General features: G+C 42.1%; 1 protein-coding gene across 5 annotated transcripts in view; it reads left to right on the top strand.

Moving 5' to 3' along the window:
• Positions 1 to 16,963, top strand: part of LOC142665207 (protein-L-isoaspartate(D-aspartate) O-methyltransferase-like) — a 65,544-nt gene that overhangs the window by 20,154 nt on the left and 28,427 nt on the right. For 3 of the 5 annotated variants that reach the window (XM_075844808.1, XM_075844809.1, XM_075844810.1), the window contains exons 2-3: positions 10,945 to 11,096; positions 13,434 to 13,538. In XM_075844808.1, the coding sequence (XP_075700923.1) occupies positions 10,945 to 11,096; positions 13,434 to 13,538 (257 nt within the window). The remainder of the gene's footprint in view (positions 1 to 10,944; positions 11,097 to 13,433; positions 13,539 to 16,963) is intronic. The other 2 variants (XM_075844811.1, XM_075844812.1) reach the window with 2 other exon arrangements.

Here is a 16,963-nt window from a genome sequence, read left to right as displayed (position 1 = left end):
AAAGCTGTATACTATATGATCCCATTGTGTTGCTGGGCAGGGAAGGGGAAGAAGCTGTATGCTGATTGGACAGTGTCATACAGAAAATATTACACCCCTCAGAGTGAATTGAGTCACCTCCCATTTGGCAAGTATAGCCAAATTAGCATATTTAGAAAAGTGCTCATAACTTTGCAAATATTAAACGTTTTTGAAAATGACACTAGTTATCAGCATCATAGTGCCTATTAGGGCCTGTTCACATCACCGTTTGCTTTCCGTTCCGGGGTTCCGTCGGAGGTTTCCGTCGGGTGAACCCCGCAACGGAAAGTGAAACCACAGCTTCCGTTTCAGTCACCATTGATATCAATGGTGACGGAAACATTGCTAATGGTTTCCGTTCGTCACCATTCCGGTTTTCCGACTGATTTAATATTGCAGTCGACTCCGCTATTCCGTCGGAAAACAGGAAACCTGTGATATCAATGGTGATTGAAACGGAAGCTGTGGTTTCACTTTCCGTTGCGGGGTACACCCGACAGAAACCGACGGAACGGAAAGGGAACGGTGATGTGAACAGGTCCATAGATTAGTTAGGAGATGGGGCATTAATAAACTTGTGACAGATCCTCTTTAACCCTTTCATGCCGTCAATCTGTAGATTCACGTTCTATTTGCATATACCCCATGCTGATAGGACGTGAATCTGCAGACCTCTGCTTCTGCCGGCATAGCGCTGGGGAGATCGATCCCCAGCAACCTGTTCTCTGACAGCCGAAATGTTTGGTTCGGCTACAGAGAATATGATCACCGTTATTAACTGCTTGCTGACCGGCCACAGTAAAATCACGTCGGCGCTTGCTGTGCTCTGTGGAGCGCCGATGTGAATTCACAGTGGGTGTTAAAAGCGCAATCCGGGTGTCTGAGTAGTGCTGACACCCGGATAGCGCTGTTAACCCCTGCCTCTGGTCCCAGAGACATGATAGGGACTTGATTGGTTCAGGTCCCAATCATGTGATCGCAGGGAAAGTTGTTGCTACAACAAATTTTCCCGAGGACCGATTGCGGGTGCTGCCGTTGGTTGCATGTCAAAATCGGAGGCCATACAATGGCCTCCCGGTCTGCCATTCATGGATGCCTATGAGGACCAGCTGGTCCTCATAGGCTTCCTGTCAGTGTGACTGTCAACGTCACACTGACCGATTATAACACGTTACACTACCTAGGTAGTGTAAAGTATTATAGCAGTCATCTGTGCTGCAGGTCTTCAAGTAAAAAAAAAAAAGTAATAAAAATGTTTTAGAAAAGTATGAAAACAAGTTACAAAAACAAAAAATCCATTTTTTTTTTCCTAGAAGTCTTTTATTATAGGAAAAAAATTAAACCGTTCGGCTCGGTCACCACATTATAAGTGGCCTATATTGTACATGATGTGATTGGCGCTGTAATGTAGATTACAGCAGTGTTTTCTATTTAGAAAAACGATCATTTTTAACGGAGTTATGACCTATTTTAGCTTTATGCTAATGAGTTTCTTAATGAACAACTGGGCGTGTTTTTACTTTTTGACCAAGTGGGCATTGTACAGAGGAGTGTATGACGCTGACCAATCGGTGACCAATCAGCGACCAATAAGCGTCATACACACACTCACGTTACTGCAGTGTCCTGACTATGAATATACATTACCTCCAGCCAGGACGTGATGTCTATTCAGAATCCTGACACTTCTTTGCACGTCTCTGTGATTTACAGCATAGCAGGCGTAGCCTCGCGAGATTACGCTGTAAGCTGTCATTCACAGCGAGATCTCGCTGTGCTGTAGTCTCAGACGCTACAGAAGTGGTCAGGATTCAGAATACACATCAAGGCCTGGCTGGAGGTAATGTATGTTCATTGTCATGACACTTCAGTGATGTTATAGTGTGTTTATCTGGCTGCACATAGTGATATAGCTATATCGCTAGTGCAGTGTAAATGAATGGAGAGAAGTGTATGACGCTGATTGGTCAACGTCATACACTCCTCTGTACAACGCCCACTTTGTCATATAGAAAAACACGCCCAGTTCATTAAGAAACTCATTAGCATAAAGTTAATATTGGTCATAACGCCGTCAAAAATAATCGTTTTCTAAATAAACACTGCTGTAATCTACATTACAGCGCCGATCACATTATGTACAAGATAGGTCACTTATAATGTGGTGACAGAGCCTCTTTAAAGTACACATATTTGGTATCGCCACGTTCGTAACGACCCAAACTATAAAACTAATATTTTTCTCGCACGGTGAATACCACAAAAAATAATTAAACAATGCTAGCATCACATTTTTTGGTCATCACCCGTCACAAAATAAAGAATAAATGGTGATCAAAAAGTCGCATGTACCCCAAAACAGTACCAATAAAAACTACAACCCGTCCCGCAAAAAACAAGCCCTTACACAGCTTTTTTGACTGAAATAAAAAAATTCTGGCTCTCAGAATATGGTGACACAAAAAATAAATTTTACAGATGTGATTTTATTGCTCAAACGCCACAAAACATAAAAATGATATACATATGGTATTGCCGTAGTCGTACCGACCCGCAGAATAAATTAAAATGTCATTTATAGCGCTCACTGATTACTGTAAAAAAAAAAAAAAATCAATGTATGGGGGTTTTGTTTTTTTTGGCACTTTGCTTGCCAAAAAATCGAATAAAAAGTGATCAAAAAATCAAATGTACCCTAAAATGGTACCAATGAAAACTACGGATTGTAACGTAACAAATAAGCCCTCGCACGACTCCAGAGGAGAATAAATAAAAAAAGTTCTGGCGCTCAGAATATAGCGACAGAAATTGTGCAGTGTCCAAAAGCGGATAAGATTTGGCACCTTTATCAGTACGACACCGGCCACACATCTATGAATTATTTATTTACCCCATTATTATACCCTCTTATTATGCCCTGATGTTCTCCGCACAGATTACATATGCCTCCACATTATAAACTGAAATACCAGCAAAACCCCAAACAAAAGTTACCAATCAAAATCTGCACTCCAAAAGCCAAATGGCACTCCTTCCCTTCTGAGCTCTGCCGTGGGTCCAAACAGCAGTTTTATTACCACATATGGGGTATTGCCGTAATCGTGAGAAATAGCTTTACAAGTTTTAGGGTGCTTTTTATTTATTCCTTGTAAAAATTATTTTTTTGTAAATATTTTTTCAGAAAAAAAGATTTTCATTTTCACAGACATATTCCAATAAATATAGCAAAAGACCTGTCTGGTCAAGATGCTAACTATACCCCTAGATAAATCCCTTGATGGGTGTAGTTTCCAAAACCACTTTTGGGGAGATTCCACTGTTTTGGCACCACAAGACCTCTTCAAACCTGACATGGTGCCTAAAATATATTCTAAAAAAAGGAGACCCCAAAATCCTCTAGGTGCTTCTGAGGCCAGTGTTTCAGTCCATTATCACACTAGAGCCACGTGTGGGATATTTCTAAAAACTGCAGAATCTGGGCAATAAATATTGAGTTGCATTTCTCTGGTAAAACCTTCTGTGTTACAGAAAAAAAATTATTACATATGAATTTCGGCAAAAAAAAATGAAACATGTAAATTTCACCTCTACGTTGCTTTAATTCCTGTAAAACGCCTAAAGGGTTAATAAACTTTCTGAATGCTGTTTTGAATACTTTGAGGGGTTCAGTTTTTAAAGTGGGGTGATGTATTGGGTCTATCTAGTACATAAGGCCCTCAAAGCCACTTCAGAAGTGAACTGGTCCTTGACAAAATAGCCTTTTGAAATTTTCTTGAAAATGTGAGAAATTGCTGCTAAAGTTCTAAGCCTTGTAATGTCCTAGAAAAATAAAATATTGTTAAAAAAAACAATGCAAATATAAAGCAGACATATGGGGGATGTTAATTAGCAATAATTTTGTGTGGTATAACGATCTGTTTTACAAGTAGATTACATTTAAAATTAGAAAAATTATTTTTTCAAATTTTCTTAATTTTGGTGTTTTTCACAAATAAGCTATGAATTTATTGACCACATTTTTCCACTAACATAAAGTACAATATGTCACGAGAAAATCTCAGAATCACTTGGATAGGCAAAAGCATTCCAGCGTTATTACCACATAAAATGACACGTCCGATTTGAAAAAATGGGGCTGGTCATTGAGGCATCGTTGACCCTTGGTCCTGAAAGGGTTGTGTCTAAATCAGAGGCTTCTTTGTGGCATACCACATGCACTGCCTTACAATGTCATTTGTATTGTACATCACTATTATATGTGATATCGTACCGCAATTTTCACGTGATTATGGTGAGTAGCCTTTTTTTTTTTTTTAACACAGGTGCATGCAATTTTATTAGATCTCTTCCATCGGGAAAGAAATGGCATGTGATTTGTGATCACAAAAAAATCGAACATTGTTAAATGTACACATGTAATGGGATGCAGCCCCGTATACATACGATCTAGGCGATATCACTGCATTTTAACGTGAACATACTTGTATGATTATCAGCCATGAAACATCAGAGTGGAGCCTCAGCATAAAGAAAATTTATGGCCTAAAATAACATATCTGTACTTTTATACCCCCCTTCCTAATTTAGCGCCACTGGTCCTGTGGTCCCCTGCCACTCTGTTTGCATCACTGCAGCACGTTAGCATGTTGTACATATTGACATCACCTCTGATGCCAGTTGGGGACCACAGGACCAGCAGCGTTAGATGGGGAATGGGGGGCTATAAGAGGAGTATATGCATATTTATTATTTTAGGCTATTTGTATTATCAGCAATTCTACAATGGATATCAATTACCAGATATACTTTCTTTACAAGAAGGAACAATTTGAGTAAGACCTCATGCATACGGAAAAGCTGTGTACACAGAGTCCCTATGGCTCTGTAATATGGAGATGACCCAGTGATTTATTTATTTTTGTGCCTCTAGGGCTATTTCAAAATCTCTGGCGATTCATGGTCTAGGCTCTCGCTACCAAATGTCATTTTAAACATGGACTCATGCAGGAAACTACGTATAGCAGCCACTAATCGGCTGTATGTAGCTTACAGCTAGCAAATGGTGTGCAGGAGTGGAGTACAGGGGGAGGAACTATAGGAGGCTTTGTTGTGACTACTTCTACTGTCTGTGCTTGGGAGAAGTGGCCCTGGTTTGATCAGTATAATAGGTAGGCCTGCTGTCACTACTGGGAAAAAAAGGTGGGCTGCTGTGACTATTGGGAAGGAAGGAGGTTGGCTACCGTGAAGGACGGCGGTGGGCTGCCGTGACTACCGGGAAGGATGGCTGTGGGCTGCTGGGTAGGGAGGAGGTGGGCTGCTGAGACTACTGGGAAGTGGTAAAAGGGCGGTTGTGACTAGTGTATGTGTGGGCTGTTGGAAAAAAGGAGAGACCTCCCAGACAATAGGCAGTCGGCTAGTCTGGATTACCATCAAAAAGACATTGGTGGTTCAGTAATAGCAGCAAGGACTGACGTTTTGTCCCTGCTTTCTGCACAATAGCCTAAATACACTGCCACAGGATAAGTGATAATTGTCAGGTCACTGGGGGCCCCACATCTGGTAGCCCCACCCATCGCGAGAACAGGGGTCCAGAACCACTTGTCGTCCTCACTGCTGGACTACAGTGATGAGGACTTTGAATAGAGCAGCTGTCAAGCATGCGTGCTGCCGCTCCATGCAAAGTCTATGAGAATTATGGAAACCGTTGAGTACAGCGCTCGGCTGTTTCCATCAGTCCCATACACGTTGAGAGGAGCAGCGGGCACATTCTCTCGCGATCAGTGGTGGTCCCATCGGTAGGGACAATTATCATCCATCTTGTGGATAGGTAATAATTGTCATATCTGAGAATACCCCTTTAATTGTCGCATTTAAAAGCGACATAATGATAAAAGTTGGAAATTCTATTTAAGGTAATTAGTCCGTAGGGTGATCGCTGTTTGTAATTGAATCCTCTTTATAGGCACATCCAATAACTGCTCAAGATATAAAGGTCATCTTGTATCTCATTGAGCACTTAAAACCTGCAGAATTTCAGAAAACTTTAATTCATTTTGAGCTTGTTCATGTGCACGTCTCTCTTGGGTCCGAGATTAGAGAGGATGTAGCCTTCCCAGATGTTCTGAGATGTGATGTTTGATGCTGTTGTTCCCTTGGCTGTCATAAGGTGAACTGCTGTTTAATCATACTAAGGTGTCTTCTACACGAAGAAAGGCTGTATTAGCATTTGTGATCTGCTCAGTATTCCTTGGTATTTAAGTGTCATTGATAGGCACGGATTCAGAAAGATGACTGTTTCTATGGTATACTAATGACTCTTATACAAGGCACATTACCCCTTCCGCATTGGGATCATTGCTTTTTATGTACGAGTTTCTGAGGTCCGTGTTGTCGTTCCTGTTTTTGACAGCAGAGGAGAAAAACTTTCACGTGTATAAAAGGGAGCCAGTGAATACTAGAGAAACTAAAGACACATGACAAATACTAGCCAGTATATACAGTCCTGGCCAAAAGTTTTTGAGATGGACGCAAATTTTGGTTTTCACAAAGTTTGCTGCTTCAGTGTTTTTAGATCTTTTGGTCAGATGTTTCTATGGTATACTAAAGTACCATTATAAGAATTTGATATGTTTTTAAACTTTTATTGACAAATACATTTATGCAAAGGCACTATTTACAGTTTTGATCCTTTTTTCAAGAATTCTGCAATTCTCCCTGGCATGCTGGATATCCGCTTCTGGGCAAAATCCTGACTGATGGCAACACATTCTTGCCTAATCAGTGCTTGGAGTTTATCACAATTTCTGTTTTTGTTTGTCCATCCGCTTTTTGAGGATTGACCAAAGGTTCTCAATGGGATTGAAATCTGGGGAGTTTCCTGGCCATGGGACAAATTTCAATGTTTGTCTCCCGAGCCACTTAGTTATCACTTTTGCCTTGTTACGTGGCGCTCGATCATGCTGGAAAAAGCATTGTTAATCACCAAGTTTCTCCTGGATCGTTCAGAGAAGTTGCTCTTGGAGGATGTTTAGATATCATTCTTTATTCATAGAAGTGTTCTTAGGCAATTGTGAGTTAGCCCACTCCCTTGGATGAAAAGCAACCTCACACATGAATGGACTCTGGATGCTTTATTGTTGGCATGACACGGGACTCATGGTAGCGTTTACCTTTTCTTCTCCAGGCAATCATTCTTCCAGATGTCCCAAACAGTCTGAAGGGGGCTTCATCAGAGAAAATAACTTTACCCCAGTCCTCTGCAGTCCAGGCCCTGTACTTCCTGTGGAATGTCAGTCTGTCCTTGATATTTTCCTTCGAGAGAAGTGGCTTCTTTGTTGCCCTTCTTGACACCAGGCCAGCCTCCAAAAGCCTTTGCCTCATTGTGCGTGCAGATGCACTGACCCCTGCCTGCTGCCATTCCTGAGCAAGCTCCACAATGGTGTTAAACTGATCCTGTACCGGAGTTCTCTTTAGGAGACTGTCCTGGCAATTGCTGGGCTTTCTTGGGCGCCCTGAAGCCGCCTTTACAGCAATTGAACCTCCTCTCCTTGAAGTTCTTGATGATCCGATAAATGGTTGATTTAGGGGAAATCCTACAAGCGGCAATGTCTTTGACTGTAAAGCCCTTTTGATGCAAAGCAATGATGGCTGCACGTGTTTCCTTCGAGGTAACCATGGTTAACAGAAGAAAATTATTTCAAGCACCATCCCCCTTTTTAAAGCAACCAATCTGCTCTTATAATTCAATCAGCATGACCGAGTGAGTCAGCTGCCTTGTCCTTGTTAACACTTTCTCCTGAGCTAACGAGAAGTTCACTGAAATGATGTTAGGTAATTTTGTGACGAGGCAGAAATGCAGTGGAAATGTTCACATCTACCTTCGGCGTTCTGCTCCATCAGAGGAGCAGAAATAAAAATGCCAATAGCGCCGGCTCCCTTGAACAATGAAGACAACCAGTGCCCGGCAGAACTCATTGTCTTTAACCCCGTGGGCGCACTTGGACACAACTGTACGTCCTGGCGGGAGGTTACTTCGTGCACTAGGACGTATAGCTACTGAGATGTTCCCGGTGCACATGGTGAGTGACAGTGAGAACCGGGAGAGCAGCTTTCCCCGACAGCTAACAATCCTCAGTCACTGGCAATGGACCCGTAAAAGCAGTCCAATGCCGGCGATCGGTGGATCTGTACAGATCCACCAATCACATTTTATCCAAGTCTAACGTGTTAAAAACCGCTCCCGGGACTTGTAGTTCAGTCCGGTAACCATGGCTCGGCCCCATGTGACCGGCAATGGACCAATAACAGCGGACGATTGTTGTGATTGGTGGGTCTGTTCAGACCCACCCATCACAGTGCGTCTTCTCCTAGGGCGGGTGAAAAATACCAGACACAAGCTCTGATTTCCAGCTCACCTGTTCCCAGTGTGTGACCTCACCACCTGTGTATAAGGGAGTTTTTTTTTTTTTTTTTCTTTATAATTCACTAAAAATAATTAGATTTAGTTGTTTAGCTAGTCTACGTCAATCCGTTGTCCGTTAGTCGCGTCACTTGTCAATTAGTCAGTGTCAGTTTGTTTGTCAGTGTTAGGCCCCATGAACACGAGCGTAAAATCCCCCGTAATTACGGGTCCTTTAGTTTCTATGCTCGACTGACACCTTCCCCATAAAATCCCCCGTAATTACGGGTCCTTTAGTTTCTATGCCCGACTGTCCTAGAATGCCACCCTTCCTCCTTGTAGGTAATGCCACCAAGCCCCCTGTAGGTGATGCCACCAAGCCCCCTGTAGGTTGCACCCATCCCCCCCCTTCCAGGAGAAGTCACTGACTTCAATGTCCACATATGGACAGTTTTTAGTCACTCACCTCTCCTGTAGCGGAATTCCTTGCCACAGGGTCGGGGATTCCGCTTCAGAAGTGAGTGACGTCACGGTGTCCATATATGGACAGTATAGTCACTCACTTCTCCTGTAGCGGAATCCCCGGCCGGGGATCGGAGATTCCGACTTCTACAGGGAGCAAAAAAGGACCCTCCCCCTCCTCATATGCACTCTGCACTAGGAGGAGAGAGAGAGAGCGCGAGCGACGGAATACATGGGCATCACTCGGGACACATTCCGGTGATGGCCGTGTATTACCCGGCCCCATCGACTTCTATGGGAGCCGGGCGGCATGGTAAACAGCTGAAAATAGGGCATGTCCCATTTTTTGATGGCCAGGTTTCCCGGGCCGTCAAAAAATCGGTCGTGCGAATAGTCCCATTAGGGGTCTATTGTTCCTAATGCAGCCGGGTGACGGCCGATTTATGAACGGCCGTCACCCGGCCGGAAACTCTGTTGTGTGAATAAGGGGTAGTTCAATATAAGAAAAACACGGCTGCTTCCTCCCAAAAACAGCACCACAGCTGTCCATAGGTCGTGTGGTATTGAAGCTCCGCCACATTCATTTCAACAGAGCTGAGCTGCAATACAAGACTTGAACCACGGACAGGTGTGGCAGGCACTGTTATTGGAAGAAAGCTGCCACATTTTTCTAATCCTAGACAACCCTCCCCTTGTGAGCATTTAGATCTTAATTTATCTTTTTTCTTTTTCTTTTTTTTTTTTTTTTTTTTTGCATTTTGCTTTTTTACGTATTTCAGTAACTTTAAAGCCAAAGAGTCTAAAGGCTCACTTGTGTCTGAATAAGGCTAAAGATGTTTTCAAGCCTTGTGGTGAAATCGCATTTTGTTTTTTAAATTGTAATTTCCTAAAGGCTGGAAGTGCAGGGGCACTGACTGACCAGTTTTATTTCGACCCAGCAGAGAAAGTGAGTTCACGCAATCAATCAGGTGTTAATTTTGCATCTAATCCATGACATCCGAACTCGTCCTTAGGCTATGTACACATGTTCAGGATTTAGGCCCAGATTCTGCACTTAAATCCTGTCAGCATCCGCAAACATTATATCAGCAGTGCATGTTTATAGGGATTTTGTATCCCATTCACATGCTCAGGAGAATATCTGCACCAAATAAACACGCTGCAGGTTTAAAATCCACAGCGTGTTCATTATTGCTTCAGATTCCAAATGGAAAAGCAGTAGACTAGCTCCATTGAATTAAAATACGGCTTATCCACAAACTGATCCGATGGCCAATCCGTGGAAAGAATTTTAAGTTTAAAGGGGCTCTGTCACCAGATTATAAGTGGCCTATCTCCTACATAATCTGATCGGCGCTGTAATGTAGATAAGTGTTTTTTATTTTGAAAAACGATCAATTTTGAGCAAGTTATGAGCTAGTTTAGGATTTATGCTAATTCGTTTCTTAATAGACAACTGGGCGAGGTTTTTACAGTTTTTTTTTATGTACAAGAAAAAAAAAACCTTTTCCTAATTTCCTCCTAAAGCATTGAAAAAAATAAAATAAACATAATTGGTATCACCGCATCCATAAATCTGAACTATTAGAATTGGAACCTTATTTAAACCGCATTGTGAACGGCGTAAAAAGTAAAACGCCAGAATCTGTTTTTGGTCACCTTGCATGTTCCTCAAAATGGTGCTATTAAAACTACAGCTCGTCCCGCAAAAAATAAGCTCATATACCGCTCAATCAACGGAAAAAATAAATGCGTTATGGCTCTCAGGAATTTTTTCCTTTTTGTCAAATATTTTAGAAATTTAGAGAACAATGAAAATTCTCAAAAGACTTGGAAAATAAAGGCAAAGTAGTTGTGGTCTTTTCTCCAGCATGGTTGTGACCCTTTGCATTATGACTTGTACTTGTCTTCTAGACACTGAATGTTGGGATGTGCTCCTTTATATAGGCAGATAAGACACATAGTAACCTTGGGTGGTAGATCTTTTTGGAATATCCGAGCTCCGGTCAATTATCCGGTCATGTGAATAATACATTGTCTTGTGTTTTCTCTCCCATTGACAGAGCAGGCTGTGGACCCTCTCACCGGTCCTGTGACATGAGCTCTTTCTTACGACTGGCCACCATAACGTTACCATTCGGACTTCTGTTCACAAGAGTCATGGCTTGGACTTCTAGTGGAAAAACGCACACTGATCTCATCAACAATCTGCGAAGTGAGACCATACCCCATCTCTTGTTTCCTCCAATTTTCATGTATATCCATTTCCCGGCACCTGCATGTCGAGCTCTATCATATCCTCATTGAATATCAATCTTAAATAGGTGTCCTCTAGAAGTAGAAGCCTAATAAGTGAAATCCTATTAACCCCCTTTAGTTTTCTCTCGAGTTCTGTCTGTTACACCTTGCGGTTTACGCTGCTGTCTATATCCAGAAAGCTGTATCATGCTGGGATTAAGAATGGAGTTCTAATCTGTACTGAGTTCGGTGGGAAGGAAATCTGGAATCTTGCTTTGCAGACCGACTACATCAAATCTCTTGAACTCCAAGATGTCTTACAATAACAACAATATAGTTTATAGCAAAGTTAATTGGTAAATAGCCGTTACATTTGTTTGAGTAAGGCCCCATGCACACTACCTTTCCATATATTTACGGATGTGTGTCCAGGCCGTAGAAATGATATGCAAAATATAGAACATGTTCTCTTCTTATTCCAAAATTGCGGACGGCTACGGATGTGTATCCATAGTCGTCTGATACGTATTTGCCGACCAGTAAGAAAACCTTACGGTTGTGTACATGAGGCCTAACTTCTTATATTTTATTGAATTGCTATAAATCACTTTGGCGTTTTTTTATTCTCTGCTTTCAACTATAAGGTCCCCTGCACATGTCACGCATTTGCTCTGCCGTTTCGGTTACGATTTTCTATTGTGAAAACACTGCAGAATTTCCTAACATAAATTGACATGCTGCAGGTTCGGAATCTGCACTGCAGGTAAATTTCTGTATGTGTTTTTTTTTCCGAGGATTTTTTCCGCATGCGATTTATATCAGATTTGCTCAAGTCTCATCCACTTTGCTACTACTGTGGTACACTGCGCAAATATCGATACGGAAAATCTAGATGGAAATTCCGCAGCAAACGCAACATGTGCAGGGGACCTAAGGCCGGGTTTCCACGGGATGGATACGCTGCGTAAAAACCACACAGCATATCCGACCTGGAACCCGCAGGACTTTCCGTCCGAAAAATCGTACCATGTTGTGGTGCTGTTTTTCAGGCAGAAATTCTGCATGCATAATTAAGTGTACATACTTGCCCCCCCCCCCCCCCCCCTCCTCGGACGTCCGCTCCGGCCTCCCTGGATGATGATTCAGGCCATGTGACGCTACAGCCTGTGATTGACTGCAGCAGTCACATGGGATACAACGTCATCCCAGGGGGCTGGACTGCACGAAGGAGGGCATTCTGGGTAAGTATGTTTGTTTTGTTTTATTCCGGCGTTGCGATTTTTGCAGTGTAAACGCGAATATGCCGCAAAAGTCACAACACTTGGCTTTCTGTAGGGTCCCCACCGCCCCCGCACCCCCTCCAGCACACGGGACTAGCACCCGGAAATATCCTGGATATTTTAAGGGGAGTATAATACCATCGCAACAGAAGCTTGTGATAAACTTCCAGAAGATTTGAGTTCATGGTAGACCTAAGCGTCCACTTAATGGCTTTGGACCATTCCTCTATGGGGTAGGTAGATCCCAAATCCCCCTCCCACTGTAACATTTGTGGACTTTTAGCCATCACCGTATCCCCCAAGATCACATCATAGAGGGATCTCGTTAAGTTAGACTCTATCGCGGAAGACTCAAAGATCCGATGGTATAACCTGGAGGGAATGCGGACCTGTGCATGGGACCGTGAAGGGGGGAGATGTCGAATCTGCAAGTATTTAAAAAAATCAGTGGGAAATGGCATATTCCGCCCTTAATTCCGAGAAGGATTTAATACGGTTCTCACTATAAAGGTCACCCAACGTCGCAACGCCAACACTTGGCTTTCTGTTGCGGGTTATGCATCCTCATTGAATTCAATGGGGAAAACCCGCTGCAGAATTAAATACTGCACCGCAGGTCAATTTACGTATATGTTGCGTGTTTTTTCCGCAGCGTGGGCATGAGATTTACGCTACATGGGAACCCGGCCTACTATCCACACACGTAGCGGATTTGTTGCTGGTTTTGCATTGCCTATCCGCAGCAGTTCTGCAGCAAAATCATGAGCAGATTTAGCTGTGAATTTCACCCCTTCTACATTGGATAGGGTGAAATCCGCAGTGAACTTCCAGCACAGAATGATTTCCTCGTGGGAAATATTCCACAGCAAGTGGATTAGATTTGTTCAAATCTCAGCCACATGGCTAGCACTGTAAACCACTGCAGATTTTTCACCTGTAAATCCGGACGGAAAATTTGCAATAAGTCCGCTACGTGTGCCTGACCGTGAAGTTACTTCAGTTGATCTTCCTGATGTGTGAGCTTTTTCTTTTAGAAAATGGAGTGATCCGATCTCAGCGTGTACACGACGTCCTGATGGCTACAGATCGAGCGCTTTATATTGGAAATTTCCCATATATGGATTCCCCACAGAGTATAGGTAGGACATTACAAGCATCGTGGCTAGTATGACTAGCAATTATTAAAAAAAATATAAAGTAAGGTAGTACTCACAAGGTTTATTTTTGTTTTTAAAGGGGTTTTCCATAAAGTAAAAATTGACCTATCCTCAGGATAGATTATCAATAGCTGATGGGTCAGACCCCCTGCCGGTCAGCTGCTTCCCCTTCATTTCTACTTGCTTACTGTGAATCGTCGACAAACATGTAGTGGCGATTCACAGGTATTGCAGCCACCTTCTCCCATTGAAGTGAATGGGAGAAAAAGCTGCAATGCCTGTGAATCGCCACTACGTGTCGACAGTTCACAAGTAGAAATGTAGGGAAAGCAGCGCACGTACAAGTGCTGCACCCCCTTCTAAACAGCTGATCAGCGGTGGTCCCGGGAATCAGACCCCAACCCATCCTGAGGATAGGCCATCAATTTTTATTGGCTGGAAAACCTCTTTAACACTTTCATGCCGACAATCTGTAGATTCACGTCCTATTCGCATATACCCCGTGCTGATAGGACGTGAATCTGCAGACCTCTGCTCCAGCCGTCATAGCGCTGGGGAGATTGCTCTGACGTCGGTGGTGTCCGCAGCTCCCCAGCAACCTGTTCTGACAGCGAAACCGATTTGGTTCGGCTACAGAGAATATGATCGCCATTTTTAACGGTTTCCCGACCACCCACAGTAAATTCACGTCGGTGCTTGCTGGGCTCTGCAGCGCCGAGTGAATTCCCAGTGGGTGTTAAAGCGCGATCCAGGTGTCTCAGAGTAGTGCTGACACCCGGATCGTGCTGTTAACCCCTGCGGGACCTGATTGGTTCAGGTCCCGATCATATGATCGCAGAGAGTTTGTTGTATAAACAAACTGGAAAAAAAAAACAATGCTAGCATCACAATTTTTTTTGGTCAACTCCCCTCCCAAAATATAGAATAAAAACTGATCAAAAAGTCGCATGTACCCCAAAATAGTACCAATACAAACTACAATCCGTCCCGCATAAAACAAGACCTTACACAGCTTTTTTGACTGAAAAATAAAAAATGATGGCTCTCAGAATATGGTGACACGGAAAATAAATAATTTTATAGAGAAGTTATTTTATTGCGCAAACGCCACAAAACATTAAAAAAAAAACTATATACATCTGGTATCGCCTAAATCGTATTGACCCGCAGAATAAAGTAAAATTTTATTTATAGCGCACGGTGAAGACTGTAAAAAAAAGACAGAAAACATTGTAAAAATGTGTGGTTTTTTTGGGCACTTTGCTTGGCAAAAAATCAAATAAAAACTGATGTACTCTAAAATTGTACCAATGAAAACTATAGACTGTAACGTAACAAATAAGCCCTCGCACAGCTCCGGTGGAGAAAAAATAAAGTTCTGGTGCTCAGAATATAACGACAGAAATTTGTGTAGAGCGTTCCAAAAGCGGATAAGATTGGGCGCCATTTCAGTGCGACACCGGCCACATATCTATGAATTATTATTTATTTACGCCATTGTTATACCACATTATTATGCCCTGATGTTCTCCGCACAGCTTACATATACCCCCACATTATAAACTGAAATACCAGCAAAACTCCAAACCGAACTATTAGGGTATGTTCACACGGCAGCGTCCGTAACGGCATGTGCAGGCGCTTGAACGCCTCGTCCATTACGGACGTAACTGGAGCTGGTTTTCCATGGCGTCCATGAAAAACGGCTCCATTTACGTCTAAAGAAGTGACTTGACACTTCTTTGGCGCGGGCGTCTATTTACACGCCGTCCTTTGACAGCGACACGTAAATATAAGCCTCGTGTGAACAGACAAACGTCAGCCCAGTGCTTTCAATGGGCAGATGTTTGTCAACGCTTTCAAACCGTAATTTCGGACGTAATTCCAGGCGTAAAACGCCCGAATTACGTCCGTAATTTGGCCGTGTGAACATACCCTTACCAAGCAACATCTGTGCTCCAAAAGCCAAATGCCGCTCCCTCGCTTTTGAGCCCTGCAGCGTGCCCAAACAGCAGTTTATTACCACATATGGGGTATGGCCGTAATCTGGAGAAGTAGCTTTACAAGTTTTGGGGTGCTTTTTATTCTATTTTCCGTGTAAAAATGAAACCTTTTTTATATTTTTTCAGAGAAAAAGTAGATTTTCATTTTCACAAACCAATAAATATAGCAAAAGAACTGTGGGGTCAAGATGCTAACTATACCCCTAGATAATTTCCTTGAGGGGTGAAATTTTCAAAACCATGTCACTTTTGGAGGTTTGCACTGTTTTGGCACCACAAGACCTCTTCAAACCTGACATGGTTTCTAAAATATATTCTAAAAAAAGAGGCCCCAAAATCCACTAGGTGCTCCTTTGCTTCTGAGGCCGGTGCTTCAGTCCATTATCACACTAGGGCCACGTGGGATATTTCTAAAAACTGCAGAATCTGGGCAATAAATATTGAGTTGCATTTCTCTGGTAAAACCTTCGGTGTTACAGATTTTTTTTTATTACAAATGAATTTTGGCAAAAAAAAAAAATTTGTAAATTTCACCTCTACTTTTCTTTAATTCCTGTGAGACACCTAAATGGTTAAAACACTTTCTGAATGCTGTTTTTGAATACTTTGAGGGGTGCAGTTTTTAAAATGGGGTGATTAATTGGGTCTATCTAATAAGGCCCTCAAAGCCACTTCAGAATGTAACTGGTCCTTGAAAAAATAGCCTTTTGAAATTTTCTTGAAAATGTCAAAAATTGCTGCTAAAGTTAAGCCTTGCAACATCCTAGAAAAATAAAATAATGTTCAGAAAACGATGCAAATCTAAAGTAGACCTATGGGGGATGTTAATTAGCAACAATTTTGTGTGGTGTTACTATCTGTTTTTCAAGTAGATCAATTTAAAGAAAATTTGCAAAAATTATGATTTTTCTAATTTTAAATATTAGTGTTTTTCACAAATAAGCAATGAATTTATTGACCAACTTTTTCCACTAAAATAAAGTACAATATGTCACGAGAAAACAATCTCAGAATCACTTGGATAGGCAAAAGCATTCCAGAGTTACCACCACATAAAATGACACACGTCAGATTTGAAAAAATGGGGCTGGTCCCCAAGGGCCAAAATGACCTTGGTCCTGAAAGGGTTAATATAGTTATAGCCTATTACTTTTCTTAGGCATCTATCTTTGCATTAGTACACATTGCTATACATACAGTGAGAACAACCTGCCATGTTAAGGTGAATCTGTATTTGGTTAGAGCTTATGAGGAAAAAGACCTAGATCGAGATTAATAGATTCTAACGGAGTCACATAAAATTCTAAAGATGTCTATGCACTCTTTATAAAAGGGGATTAAACGTAAATCTGGTGTGTTTTTATAGAATAAATGTAATGGTATCAAAAGCAACACTAGTAGGCT

The sequence above is a fragment of the Rhinoderma darwinii genome, chromosome 12 (genome assembly GCF_050947455.1).
Source record: "Rhinoderma darwinii isolate aRhiDar2 chromosome 12, aRhiDar2.hap1, whole genome shotgun sequence".
Taxonomy (NCBI): Eukaryota; Metazoa; Chordata; class Amphibia; order Anura; family Rhinodermatidae; genus Rhinoderma; species Rhinoderma darwinii.
Note: the sequence above shows the minus strand (reverse complement) of the source record. Positions and strands in the feature narration are given on the sequence as shown.